This window comes from Anopheles moucheti, chromosome 3 (assembly GCF_943734755.1).
Source record: "Anopheles moucheti chromosome 3, idAnoMoucSN_F20_07, whole genome shotgun sequence".
Taxonomy (NCBI): Eukaryota; Metazoa; Arthropoda; class Insecta; order Diptera; family Culicidae; genus Anopheles; species Anopheles moucheti.
In genome coordinates, this window is record NC_069141.1 from 9,607,015 (window position 1) to 9,619,878 (window position 12,864).

General features: G+C 46.7%; 3 protein-coding genes across 3 annotated transcripts; 1 reads left to right on the forward strand and 2 right to left on the reverse strand.

Moving 5' to 3' along the window:
- Positions 1-1,636: 1,636 nt before the first annotated feature.
- LOC128304398 (inactive pancreatic lipase-related protein 1) lies at positions 1,637-6,586 on the reverse strand. The gene is made up of 4 exons (XM_053041584.1): positions 6,487-6,586; positions 2,056-2,757; positions 1,824-1,992; positions 1,637-1,754 (listed from the first exon to the last, which is right to left on the reverse strand). Exons 1-4 carry the CDS (start codon positions 6,584-6,586, stop codon positions 1,637-1,639), a joined length of 1,089 nt encoding a protein of 362 aa, XP_052897544.1.
- A 1,974-nt stretch (positions 6,587-8,560) lies between these two features.
- Positions 8,561-12,822, reverse strand: LOC128301727 (pancreatic lipase-related protein 2-like). The gene is made up of 3 exons (XM_053038336.1): positions 12,662-12,822; positions 9,190-9,957; positions 8,561-8,672 (listed from the first exon to the last, which is right to left on the reverse strand). The coding sequence occupies exons 1-3, from the start codon at positions 12,811-12,813 to the stop codon at positions 8,561-8,563; spliced, it is 1,032 nt and encodes a 343-aa protein (XP_052894296.1). The 5' UTR covers positions 12,814-12,822.
- Positions 10,791-12,676, forward strand: LOC128301726 (UDP-glucosyltransferase 2-like). The gene is made up of 2 exons (XM_053038335.1): positions 10,791-10,927; positions 10,997-12,676. The coding sequence occupies exons 1-2, from the start codon at positions 10,812-10,814 to the stop codon at positions 12,459-12,461; spliced, it is 1,581 nt and encodes a 526-aa protein (XP_052894295.1). The 5' UTR covers positions 10,791-10,811; the 3' UTR covers positions 12,462-12,676.
- Positions 12,823-12,864: the final 42 nt, after the last annotated feature.

Genomic DNA, 12,864 nt, shown 5'->3' on the forward strand with positions numbered 1-12,864 from the left:
AATATTACGCAAAACATCATCGCAAAAAAACCCCCGAGCCATCCAGTGGCTCGGTTAGTTGTAATTTCGTTGTTTCCGGAGTAGCAGCATAGCGGCATTGTACTTAATATTATAGTGACGGGTGTGCTACAGTGCCACTTCGTTGATATACATATATAAATATATAAATATAGCTGTAAACGTTGAATAGTAAATATCTGCGAGGGCATGCTAGAAAGCCAAAGCAAACATTGTACATTGGATATATACAAAAAAAAGCCACTATACTATACTTAAAACGTATACAAAACGATGCAAAATGGGAAAGGTGAACTAACAGGAAAAAAAAGGGGCCGTAAACCATAACCTACCACATGTATGTGGCACCTTTCTTTCCTTCTCTTCACTATAGGCAAACAATGTTTAAAAAATGATAACGAATATTCCCCAAAAGCTGAAGAGTTCAGCCCAGGACAGTAATAAGTAAAATCGTCTCGCTGTTATAATCGCATCATAATCAATCATCGTAACTAAACGCGGAACGGTGGCGAAGTCAGTAGGTGTGTCGGCTTAGGTAAGGGATGCTAATGATGAGAGCATCAGTGAAAGGTTCAGCCGGTGGAAAGGAAGCGAACAAAACCTACATAAACCCACTTCGTTCGAAAGCACACACAGAAGGACAACAACAAAAAATATGATTATGACATTTAATAGTTAAGTATCCCTTATTGGCAATAGCGTGTTTAGCGAAGTGTATGAAACTTACCACCTACTAATCGAGTGAAAAACGACAAACTTGGCAAAGCAGCACGCGTGTGGCAGTCGAGTTTGAGAACAGAGATCGGCAGATGATCCTATGCATCCGCTCGCAAACAACTCGCTACACAAACATCCAAAAATAAAAGTGCGTACATTTAAACTGTTGAAATGAATCAACTCCGAACAGTGGCCGTGCTTTATTTTTCCTTCCTTTACACTCAACTGGCGTTCCAGAGTTTCCCGAATCCGAAATGACGTACCGTAACCCGCTACATAGTCCCCCTTAACTTAGGTTCGCCCTCTATGTACAATGTACTCTTTTACGCTAAAACCTTAGGTCGATTCTCTTTGACGTTATTGCGTAGAAGCGTAGGTTCTTGGCCAACGTTACCATCGCTTGTTGAGGACGGCAGTAATTCATTACCGCGCTGCGTTGCATAGCGAATGGGATGGACCAACGAAATTCGTTCCACCCACGTGAAGGTTTCATCTAGCGTCCTCTATCCAAAACCAAGTCGCTGTAGAATGGCGACGATCGCACTTACGAATGCTTAATCCCTACCTTAAACTAAGATCCTCACATTCTCCTACTCGCTACTAATACTAACCCTCTGCTGGTGCTTAATTAGCTGCCGTTGATTTTTCTATTCTTTGTGGCAGAGAAAATTAAATTTCCTTCAAATTTAAATTCATTAGGATGATGACGTCATGAGCGTTTTTTTGCCTTTGTGCTGAAACGATCCATTTCTTGGGCAGATGGCCACTACCCTTTTTTGGCAGCTTGTTGGGAACGGAATATGGTAACGTGTCTCTCATCTGTCGTCCGCTTTATATATCACAACCATGTAGCTTTTGACGAATGGTTAACCATTAGTTGCTTGTTCTCTTGGTGAGTTCCCTACTTTCGTCGGACGCCACTGTAGTCGGATGTTTTGGCCGTGCGTCGGTTTTTGCCCGGAAATCCACGAGCATACGGTGGTTTGGCATTCGTCGTAACGTAGAACACACCTCGGGCCCTGGAAAAAAACACGTAAACACATGATTAAGACATTTCGAGAATTCAAGAATGGAACTCAGTTACTCACTGTCTAGAGAGATGTTCTCCCATGAGGACGTAATCCGAGTCTTTCGGCTCGCACCATCCGAGCAGGTAGGATATAAGCGTTGGGCATGGTCCTGCCCAAAAGCCTCGTTCACTGTTGATCGACTCAATAAAGTATGGCGTCACTTTCGTATGATCACAAGCGAGTGTTTCTGAAAATACACACACGACAGAATTACTTGACTGCTTACACCGGAACAAACAAACGCACTTACGGAAGATGGTAGAACTGGCACAACCCGGTTGACTAGTGCCTCCGTTGACGTAGAAATCTGCATGCCCACCCGGACTCCACTGGCCAAGAATACCGGCCCCGGTGTGTATGATGTCCACGAAGTGTGCATCGGATGGGTCAAGATCCCGCGAGTTATTCGAACCCGCGTAGAAGAAGATCGTCGGATCGAGCCCGGTAATACGTCCGAGCTTACCCTCGGCAGGGGTGAGATAGTTCGCCACCAGGCCTGCCACGTGTGCTCCGACACTGTATCCAATGAGATGCATATCGTCCGGTGGAACTCCGCGTGGATGATGCGCGATGTACTTCACCAGCTGTGACACACAGAGGCTTCCGAACCGAGGAGCCCACTCGATCTGACTCAGGCACGGTTCCGTCACAGCAGAACCATAGTCCACGATGATGATGTTGTAGTTCCCCCGGGTGAAGTAGGCCTTTCGCATGTCGGGACTGGGCGACAGGTTACGTCCGCCACCGAACCCATGAATGACGATCTTCACCGGATGGGATGGATTCCAGTGCGTGTAGTACAGCGATTCCGGATCGAGCACATCGATCAGTTCGGGGTTTTGCTGGGTTCGGCGCGTATACAGATAGAATTTGATCCGTGGATGTGGACAACGGTAAGGCTTTTCCAGACACGAACTAGTGTTGAAGACATTCTTGTTTTCCTGCTTCTGAGCTGGAGATGATAAGATTGAGAGGAAAAGTATACACATTGTTAGACACTTCGTAGCCATGGTTTCGAACTCGTTGAGAGGCTTGGCAAAGACGACGTTGTGTTCTGCACGGATTGTCTCGCACAACTTCGCAACGGATTGTACGATCGTATTGATATTGCGACAAAACCCTTTAATAGAGGCAAGCCCACAACTAAACGATCATTGCTAGCGGCAGGCATCCATTTTCATGAAGGTAATAATTGACCTACATCCCGAGGAGGCCTCGCACAGCACTGCGTGGTACACACAAAGCGTACACCGGTGAGGGTATAACTTAAATATGATTACGAGATGAGTTTAATGAAAAATTGACATTATTGGCACAGGCGACCGTTCTCGTGGACCCCGCGGGTTTTTAACTGCAGACATTCGTTTACTAGACCGGGGAGAGTTGCCGGGGAGTGGATGTGATAAGTTGGTTGTACGAATGCGAATCACTGCCGGGGCTGGGTTCCTAATGGAAGTGGTTGTGCAACTTCAATCCAGAAGCATGTAAATATCACGCATCGTTATGCTGCATTTTAATGCTCGGTCACCTGCGGTGGGCGTCTTTTTTTTGTTCGTCCGTTTGTATCGTAATTGTGGAAAAAATTGTCATTTAATTGCTGTCGTGAAGAATTTAAAGGAGGTTATGCTGTTGTGGCAGTTAACATCGATGATTACGCTGTTGATGCTAGTTAATGGTGGAGCATATTGGCACAAGGTATAAATATGTATAGCCATACTGGTTAATAGTCTATGAAGCATTGAAAAATTTTCCGATTAAGGAGTTTAGTGTGTCAATGATTATGTGTTTTATAATAAATAAAACGAGCTATATAACAGCTCTGATAAAATTACGAAAAATATCTTGACCAATATCAATGTCCTTGCAAAGCATGACACTCCATTTCACTGATCAGTTTGGTAGCCTTGTCACTTCAACCTCAATGCCGAGCGACGACCTCAGCGTGCGTTTTAGACAGGCGTCAAACGATCTTGCCACCATTGATCTTACTAGATCAGTGCACCTCCGGGGAACTGTGACTACCGATGTGTGTGCGCGCGCGAGTTTGTATAACCACGGCACGTGATCAACTCACGGTGGAGAGATTTACTGTTGTGCCATGCTCGAAATCCTCACACAGTAGCGTCTAATTCCGGCCGACCTTTGGCGCAACGCGTCGAGATTGGAATGCGCAATTAAGCGGTGAACGCGTTATGCGAGTGGGAACTAAATTGCTCTTGTTTGCTTGAGGGGCGAATGGTCTTCACTGTTTGGGTCTTTTTTTTGGCCGTTGAGGCATGGAAGGAGTAATTGGGAGGATGAAAACTTTTGCACAAACAAAGAAGAGTTTTAATGATGATGCACACATTAGCTTTACTACTTGTGAATTGGAAAGACAAATTCGAAAGGTAATTAAAAGCCGTGAACGAACTTTTTGATGAGTAATGTGATATCTTCGACCGTGTGAGGTATAGACAGCAAAAAATAACACACTTTAATGTCAAAAGTGGGTAAGTGCACACAGCTCTCAAATGCGAATAACAGAGTCGCCGCAGAAACAAGCGGCTGCTTTCTTTCATTTTAATTGAAGAAAGCAAAGCAACTCTAACAACCTTTATCAACACGTACTTGTCTGGAGCATGAGTCATCGCCATGCCATGCTATCTTTTAAAAACTTTCACATGAAGTCGGCCGAGGAAGTACGCTTTGTGGGTCACTAAAATGGAACGCCAAAAATGTCAAAAGATGTAATGCACGGTGAGAAATGTTTACCAGCCGGATAAAGCTGCCGGTAAAAACCCAGCACACTAACCCGGGAGCTGCTAGTATTTGCATCGTGCTTATGGTAGCTCAGCTCAGTGGAGACGGTCGGGTCAGTGGCGACCATCATCGATTACAGCATAACTTGCGGGCTTCGCATATTACAGCACAAGACGAGCAGACGGCGTCGACGGTGCTGTATGACGGATGTCTTCGAGACCATGTTGCTGTTGCTTGTGAGCGTGTAGCATTACAACGCACTGAAGAGCTAGGCCCCACCTCGATGCCCTTTCACGGCTTGCCGGTTTGCCAAGGTGGATCGTACATTGCACACTGATTGCATCATGATGCACCCGGCATGAATCAGTAACGCACCGATAGCTACTCAAACTACCCCAGCACAGCGAGCATCGCATCGTCACGACCCGCAAGAACTTTCTCCAGAGCTTTACGGCACGAAGCCCTCCGCTACCGAAGATATCGAAAGACGGTAAATTACTCTGCACGTTTGGTGATGAACTTCCGAACTCTTACAACGTGACGTGATCTCCGTGGCCGCGCGGCAAGCGTTAGATTATTGCCCCGTTTGTGGAATAGATTCCGGTTATGAGTTCCTTTCACTTTTAACCATGCGTGCCGAAGCCTCCGCGCTCACCCTGTTGGCACGCAGGGAGTTCCTTGAAATGACCGGTTACACTATGCAATCTCGACTGCCCCGTGACCGATAATTAGCCCAGCCCGATCTAGCTTTTGCGGATGCGGGCTCCAGACCATTAGCGGCCAACCCTCGCCAAGGTTGATGTCAGTGTGTTTGGAGCCAATTCCTGTTCTTCTCGTCCGGAGGTGAATATTCGCGTGAACAGTGTGAGGAGTCTGGCGTGCATTTCCTAGTTGCGCAATCCTCGGGACCCGAATCTACCACAAAACAACGAAAAGAAACCACCCTCCCCCCCCAAACAAAACGAACGAGGGCACACCATAATTCGTATTCGGTGTATAACGGATCCGGACGACTGGACGGAAGGTTTTGGCGGGTATTTATTAACCAACGATTCAGGCATGCGACATGTCTGGGGTTTGGTTTGAAAACAAGAAAACAGAAGGAAGGGGTAGTAAAAAGTGGCCCCTGGGCTGTTTTGTGTGCGGCTATTACATCAACGAATCGCGATGATTTGTTCGGTTGGTCGCGATCGAGAGTGAAAACTGGCACAGTCTAAACGGGGTGGATCGCCGTTAACCTTGAAAGGAAAGAAATCGTGACCATCGGCTCGGGGGAGCGCAAAGATCCTGCTGTCAGCTATTGGGAGCTATTTCTAACCTGAACCGTTTGCCAAGAGCGTGTTAAATGAAATGGTTCGGTTGTTCGATGGTGCGATCAAATTTCGGGTTGACAAGTGTTTCGAGCTGTATCAGCAACGACAGCAAGGGCTTGGGACAGTGGGTTAGTGGTGTCGCACCCGATACGGTGACGAATGTATGCGAAGAGTGCTTCGCTATTGACTATTTCTTTGTGATACGAAAGTCAGGCTTGTTGAAAATTGTTCAATATAGAATTTCTCAATTTCTCAGTGGCTTTAGACATAGCTTACCATGAAATTGTTGTCTAATTTAATGAAAGACTCTTGTTAGGCAACGCTTCTTGTTTTGTTTCCTTCACGAGTTGTCTACAAGTTTTTTTGTTTGATCTCTCAAAGCGATAGAGCAAGGTCAAATGATCTATTTTTTTAATAGTCCGCTGGAAGTTGCTATAAACGTAGATGCAAACCGGTCCCATCGCGTTGTGTATGCGTCGTTAAACAGGCAGGGTTTATCGCGCGTGTAATGAAGCAACACATAAATGAGAGGAAAAAACACTCCAGAATATTATCTTTAACACTTTGAAATAAAAGAGTCTGAAAAAAGCAAATAACCTCCAGCCAACAAAAGCTTCTCAATTGCTTACCTTCCGTAATGCTCTGGAACGCTGCCAGCAAAATAAAAACCAACCCAATCGATGCGAACGGAAGTTGCTGCATTTTGGATTGCACCAACAGTATGAACATGCCCAGCGGAAGAGGGGGTGTGTGCGGATTTCTTCTATTTCTTTTTACCAGTTTGATTACTCGGGTTTTCCCGCGTACGGTTTCGATGGCGTATCCGAACGCACCGTATCGTGCCACACATGCAATCGATGAGCTGGTAGTACAGCTGTGCGCACCAATCACTTTCGCTTATCTCACTCTCGCTTTCCGTTTGCGCCGCTGGGTTACATATTTCTCCGCTATTTTCTTTCGGTACAGCTCAATTGCTCGGTGAAAAAATTATCCCCAGATAGGGGTTCCGATCCCGTACACTTCCACGTACTTGCCAAAAAAACCCCCTTGGCTTGATGATGATCAAGATGATGGGTGTCGTTAAGTAACACTTCACTTTCGGCGCGTATTATACCGCTTTAGGGCAGGCGATGCTTCGCTATGCTTTGGTTAATTTTTGTTTGCTGATTCGATTTTTCTACCTCGGTTGGAAGAACTTCGACAAAGATCCTCCCTTGCCTGTTGTGAACGCTGCACTCCGGTTAGGGTTTCCACCACTTTTGCTTCGTTTGATATAAACTTATGTCACTTTGCCTTTCGATCAGCTGCCAAATTCGAAAGGTCGCACACGGAACCAGGGGTGGTTTGCTTTTATCCGTACCGATCGTAACACATTTGTACACTTGGATGTGCAGACTGCCTTTTACGACGTGCTGTAACGGTTATGAGCAATTTTGGGACATTTTTCGCACAAGCTTTAAATCAGCTACACTAAAACAACACACTTTTTCTTGGCCACAGCCACGGAAAATTGAGTAAAATATTAATCTTTGGCCAAAACAAAAGAAAGCACGATCGATCGTACAGCACGATGCCACCGAAAGCTGGAAAACAAGCTGGGCGAAAAAATGCGGAACCACCCCAGCCGATGGTTTTATGGAAACTGGTTCGGACGGGGTGCATGCGTCTTTCTCAGCCCGATCTCAGATGCGCGTTTCTTTGCGGGGGGTTGAAACAAAAACCAGAAAGCAAGAGAGAAACTCCACACGTGTTGGGTGGGGAGTTGTGGTTAAAAGGTATCACGCTTTATAACAGGGTTCGCCGTTAAGCGACAACAAGAACGAGTCATATTGATACTTTTCTTAAGAAGAATATAGTAATTGCCTATGGAGTTGCTGCAGTTGAAATAAAGTTAGTCAGCAATAATTTTAATTAAAGTAAATACCAAATATATTTCGACCAGTGATAGTTGCACACACGACCAGCAAACCCTGTTGGTGCATGGATTCATTCACGATGAATACGATCGTCGATCGCGACTAAGGTCGAGTGAACGCATTCACTCGCAGCAGTGTTAGGGGTCGTAACGCATAATAAAACATTTCACACGCCGTGCAATTATTCGCGTCCACCCGATCGTAAGTGTGAAGTTCATGGAGGCTGACACAGGGTTGTTCCGCCTAACCGTCGAACAACCCTTGCCATGACCATGAGTGGGTGATCGGAAAGCCCGCCAGTTCAATGATAACATCTGAGGGGGTTGCTTGCCGGTATTGCGTCACGGTGTCGATTGAGTCGATTTACGGGTAATGCATGATAATTCGCGATCCCGATTCTATCACAAAAATGATTGCGTAAAATGGAGTATGGTGCGAAATATGGTTCCAGTCAACTTGAGCTGAACTGTGAGAAATGTGTGGTATTTATGACTATTGTCACTGAACTTATGCAGGTTATAAAGTTGCGCAATGTCTTCCTGCTGTGCTACGACGTTAGCAATTTGCCACGTTTTGTGAAACTTTTTTTGTGTGAGCATCTCCTAATTAGGGATCTCCTCCTTAGCATACCAAACTCAGCACGCTAACATTGTCAAGTGAAACACAGAGCTCAAGAGATGGGTTGCTTTAGTGCGAATTATATTTTTTCCTCCCCTTTTGCTCCCACTCGGTACTTGGTTGGTCTATGTGACTGACACGTATCGCTCCCCAGGTAAGGGAGCGCCCACTAGTTTCCAATGTTAGCCGATATGGACGCTAGCTCCTCTCGTAAGGTGTAATTTCTTCCTCTTGCATAAGGCGGCATCATGTTAACGGTCAGGAAGTAGAGACCCCGAGTTCTGCAAGGGTGTGAAAGAAGGAATGAAGATATGCGTGTGGTTAGTGGAGACACTTCCAGAGCCTTCCAGCGGACGGCAGTAACACAATCAAACCGCACAGGTCATGCAATGCAATTGCATAATCATGGGCAACGTTTCGTGCTTTAGGTTAGTGTACGATATGTGAGGAGCCACCTACCGAAAGCGGAAAGAGAGATGCGTAATGAGACTGATGTTAGTAGCGATTAGTGTGACATTCATGCAATGTATCTTCGCGTGCATTGCACGCATCGGTTAGTGGCTGACTGGTGGCGAGAAAAGACGATGTCTCCATCAAGAAACGGGTTAACTGATGATGATTATCAGCAGCGAGCGTTTGCCGTAAGCGAGTTGGAACGATCCAGATCCATCAACCGAGATATTTGAGGTGCGGCAAGTCTATGCCGTCCAAGCGTGCTAGCAAGAGTAGCTTTTACTTTCAACGAGTACAAGCCGAGCTAACTTGATGTCTACCGGTTTCGCGGTGGTGTGTACTTACGTGTTGGGAGTGTGCGCTCCCATAATAGCGACCTGTTCGTCGGGGCCACCGCCACGGCAGATACCGAGCATGTACAGATACCAGTGAGCACACCGATACCCGTAGAATCCCACCTCCGTGGCGATCGACTCCGCGTAGTATTCGGGCGCCCGGTTGTGGTTGCACTCGCCCGTAGTCATCATGGTCGATGCATCGCACCCCGGCTGCACGACGCCTCCATTCACGAAAAAGTCCGTATGGCCGCTCGGGTGCAGAATGCCCCGCTGAAACACGTCCGTGTGGATCACCTGCACGAACTCTGCGTCCGACTGGTCGAGCTTGTACTCGTTCGTGGCAAACACAAACAGTGGCTTGGCGGGGTCGAGCCCAGTGATGCGTTTCAACCGACCGGCCCGTAGATAGTTGGCGATCATACCGGAAGTTTGACCACCGAGGCTAAAGCCGACCACGTGGATATCGTCGAGCGGGATGATATCGTGGGCGATGATGAAGTCGAGCAGCTGCGCGGTGCAGTTGGCTACCGTGGGAAGGTTACGTACCGCCTGCAGATAACATGGTTCCAGTGCGAGCGGATTGTAATCGACAGATATGATGTTGAACTCATCGTAGGCAAAGTACGCAGGTCTGATTGTTGGATTGGGTGCATAGTCACGGTGTCCAGTGTATCCGTGGATCAGTACTATCAATGGACGTCCTCTGATAAAGTTGGCGCTTGTGATCGACTCGGGATTGAACATGTCCAGCTGGGTTGGGTTGTCTTGTGTTTCTCTTGAGGGGAAAGCGGAAATAGTAAGACGAAAATGGGTCAAGGTCAACGTACAAGCGATACGTGAAGGTTTAGAGCAGCGATACTGAGTCAGAGCACGAATTCAAGTAATGATTTACTGTATCACGGTTGGAGTGATATAAGCACCTGTACATAAAGACTATTTGTCAAACATACTCAAACGTGCAATGAACAAGAAATAGTAGGAGTTGTACGTATATAAATATTATTTTAAGTTTCCCTAGTCACGATGGCGCCTTCGAGATAAGAATAGCGACTATACCTGTAGAAGTCATTGCCGCTCAGGGGTAAACTGCTAAAGGAATGAATTATAGTTTACAAACTATTATGATAGCATTCGTAATCTCCAACCCACTCCTAATGACCTTCATCAATGAAAGAAATAATCTACGGTAATCGTGTCAGTATCGTCACACCGTAGTAAACGCCAGTAAGACGACACGTTTCAGTCACCAGACATTGTCACTTATCAGTAAAATCATTCAAATCGGGCGTGATATGTTCACGATAAGCTCGACTGTGTAAAACACGCAATTGCACGCATTGAAAGGTAGAGCGATAAGTAGCACGCTCTAAATTTCGCGCCAAAAGGACCATCTCATCCTAAATCACGTGCAGTGTAGCATGGGCACAGGCATGGATGCAGGTGCCCGATCCGACGGGCCAGCCATAAGCCAGTATTATTGCCAGTCATGAGTGTTGTCTCAAGATCACCATATCGCACCGCGTCCACTTTACAATTGACAGTTTGTTGATTTTGGACCTGCGGGTGGAACATAAAAGCGACCGCGTTTCGGTTACTCAGGGTCATTGTTGAGGTTGATCTGCTACAGCGATGAGATACCACGCGATGAAGACACTATTACCGGTGGTGTTGGTGCTAGTGGGAGTTTCGCAGGCCGCCAACATACTCTTTATGTCCGGTGTGCCGTCTCCAAGCCATTACATCTGGTAAGTAGACGTCGTTTGAAGGTCTTTTTCGTGTGCGCGATTTTAATATCAGTCAATCTTCACTTCCAGGTTGCGACCGCTGATGTACGAAATGGGAAGACGTGGACATAATGTGACCGTGCTCAGTGCTGACGTTGAGAAGCCACCGGCGAACGTGACGTACATTCATCTGGAAAATTTCTACAGCGTCTTGTACAATACTACGATGCGGGAAAAGTTTGACTTCTTCGAAATGGCTAACCAAAGTCCTGTCGAGATGTTGCATATGTTCGACGAATTTGGTCTGACCCTGTGTGAGGCGGCCATCAAATCGGAAGGATTGAACCTTCTACTTGGCTACCCGAAGGACTTCAAGTTCGAGCTGTTTGTGAGTGATTTCATGATCGGACCCTGTATACCGTCGATCATAATGCACCGATTTAAGGGTGTACCGTACATTCCTTCTACACCGTACAATGCGCCATCCACGTCAGCAACGGTTTTAGGTGCGTTAGCATATCCCGGGCTGGTACCGAACCATGTGTTTGATGCACCGCAAAGTATGAGTTTTGTGCAGCGTGTGAAAAACTTCTACTACGATATGTATGAAATGATTATTCATGAAGAGTTCATGCATCCGGAGGCGGACAAGATCGTGCGCAAACTATATCCGGACGCTCCCTCGACGAAAACGTTCTACAAAAACGTTCGCCTGTCGTTGTCCAACGTGAATCCAATCATCCAGTACAAGGAACCGATGATGCCCAACATGATTCCCGTCGGAGGATTACAAATCATGCCCTCAAAACCCCTGCCGGACGACTTGCGTAAGGTAGTGGAGAGTGCAAAGAATGGGTTCATACTGTTCTCGCTTGGAAGTAACGCACGTAGCGATCTGCTAGGACCCGAACGTGTTCGAAACATTCTGAAGGCCATGGAGCGGATGTCGCAGTATCAGTTTCTGTGGAAGTTTGAATCCGACGAGTCCAAGCTACCCGTACCGGTGCCGAAAAATGTGTACATCCGCGCCTGGATGCCTCAGAACGATTTGTTGGCCCATCCCAACATTAAGCTCTTCATCACCCACAGTGGACTGCTGAGTACTCAGGAAGCGGTCTGGCATGGAGTACCAATTGTTGGGTTCCCTCTGTTTGCCGACCAGTTCCGAAACATCAACTACTGCGTAGAGGTCGGTATCGCGAAGCGACTCTCGATACAACACTTCCAAGCGAACGAGCTAGTGCAGGCGGTGAAAGAGATTTTGGACAACGATGGCTACAGTAAGAGGATGAAGCAAATGTCCCGACTCTTCCGTGACCAGCCAGAGACTCCACTGGAACGGGCGGCCTGGTGGTGCGAATGGGTTCTTCGAAATCCGGACGCGAATCTCCTGCAATCACCCGCAGTTTACATGAGCTGGTTCCGGAAGTATTCTTACGATGTGTTAACCTTTATGCTCGTTGCACTCCTTGTAGTTGTAGCGATAGCATTGAAGGTGGTTACTATTGCCAAGAGCATTCTCTTGAATGGAGCAAAGAAATCTAAAGTTGAGTAGAGCGAAGTAAGGAAATCCGATTCTAAACTAAGCGTAGTATAACAATTTGTAACTCCTATTAATTTATTGGACACATCTCACGTAGAGTTCCTAACCGAATGCTCAATCGTACGCCCCGGGCTTGCACTTCTAATCCACGTGAGTTGCAACCACTTTCCCTGCTGTACACGTGCATTGGTGTAATAAACTAAGAGCAGTACCTCGTGTAGAGATAAAACGACACATTCTGGTTTGGACATCGTTTGACCGTCTCGAAGCACTTGAGAAAGTTCCAATCGGCACCGGCAACCAGCTGCAGACTGATCGTGACCGAGACCAGGCTTAACCACCGAAACAATACGACTGCGAACATCACTTTAGAGCGTCCGTTAATGCGTGTCTTCACTGAAGGTGCATTGTTTAT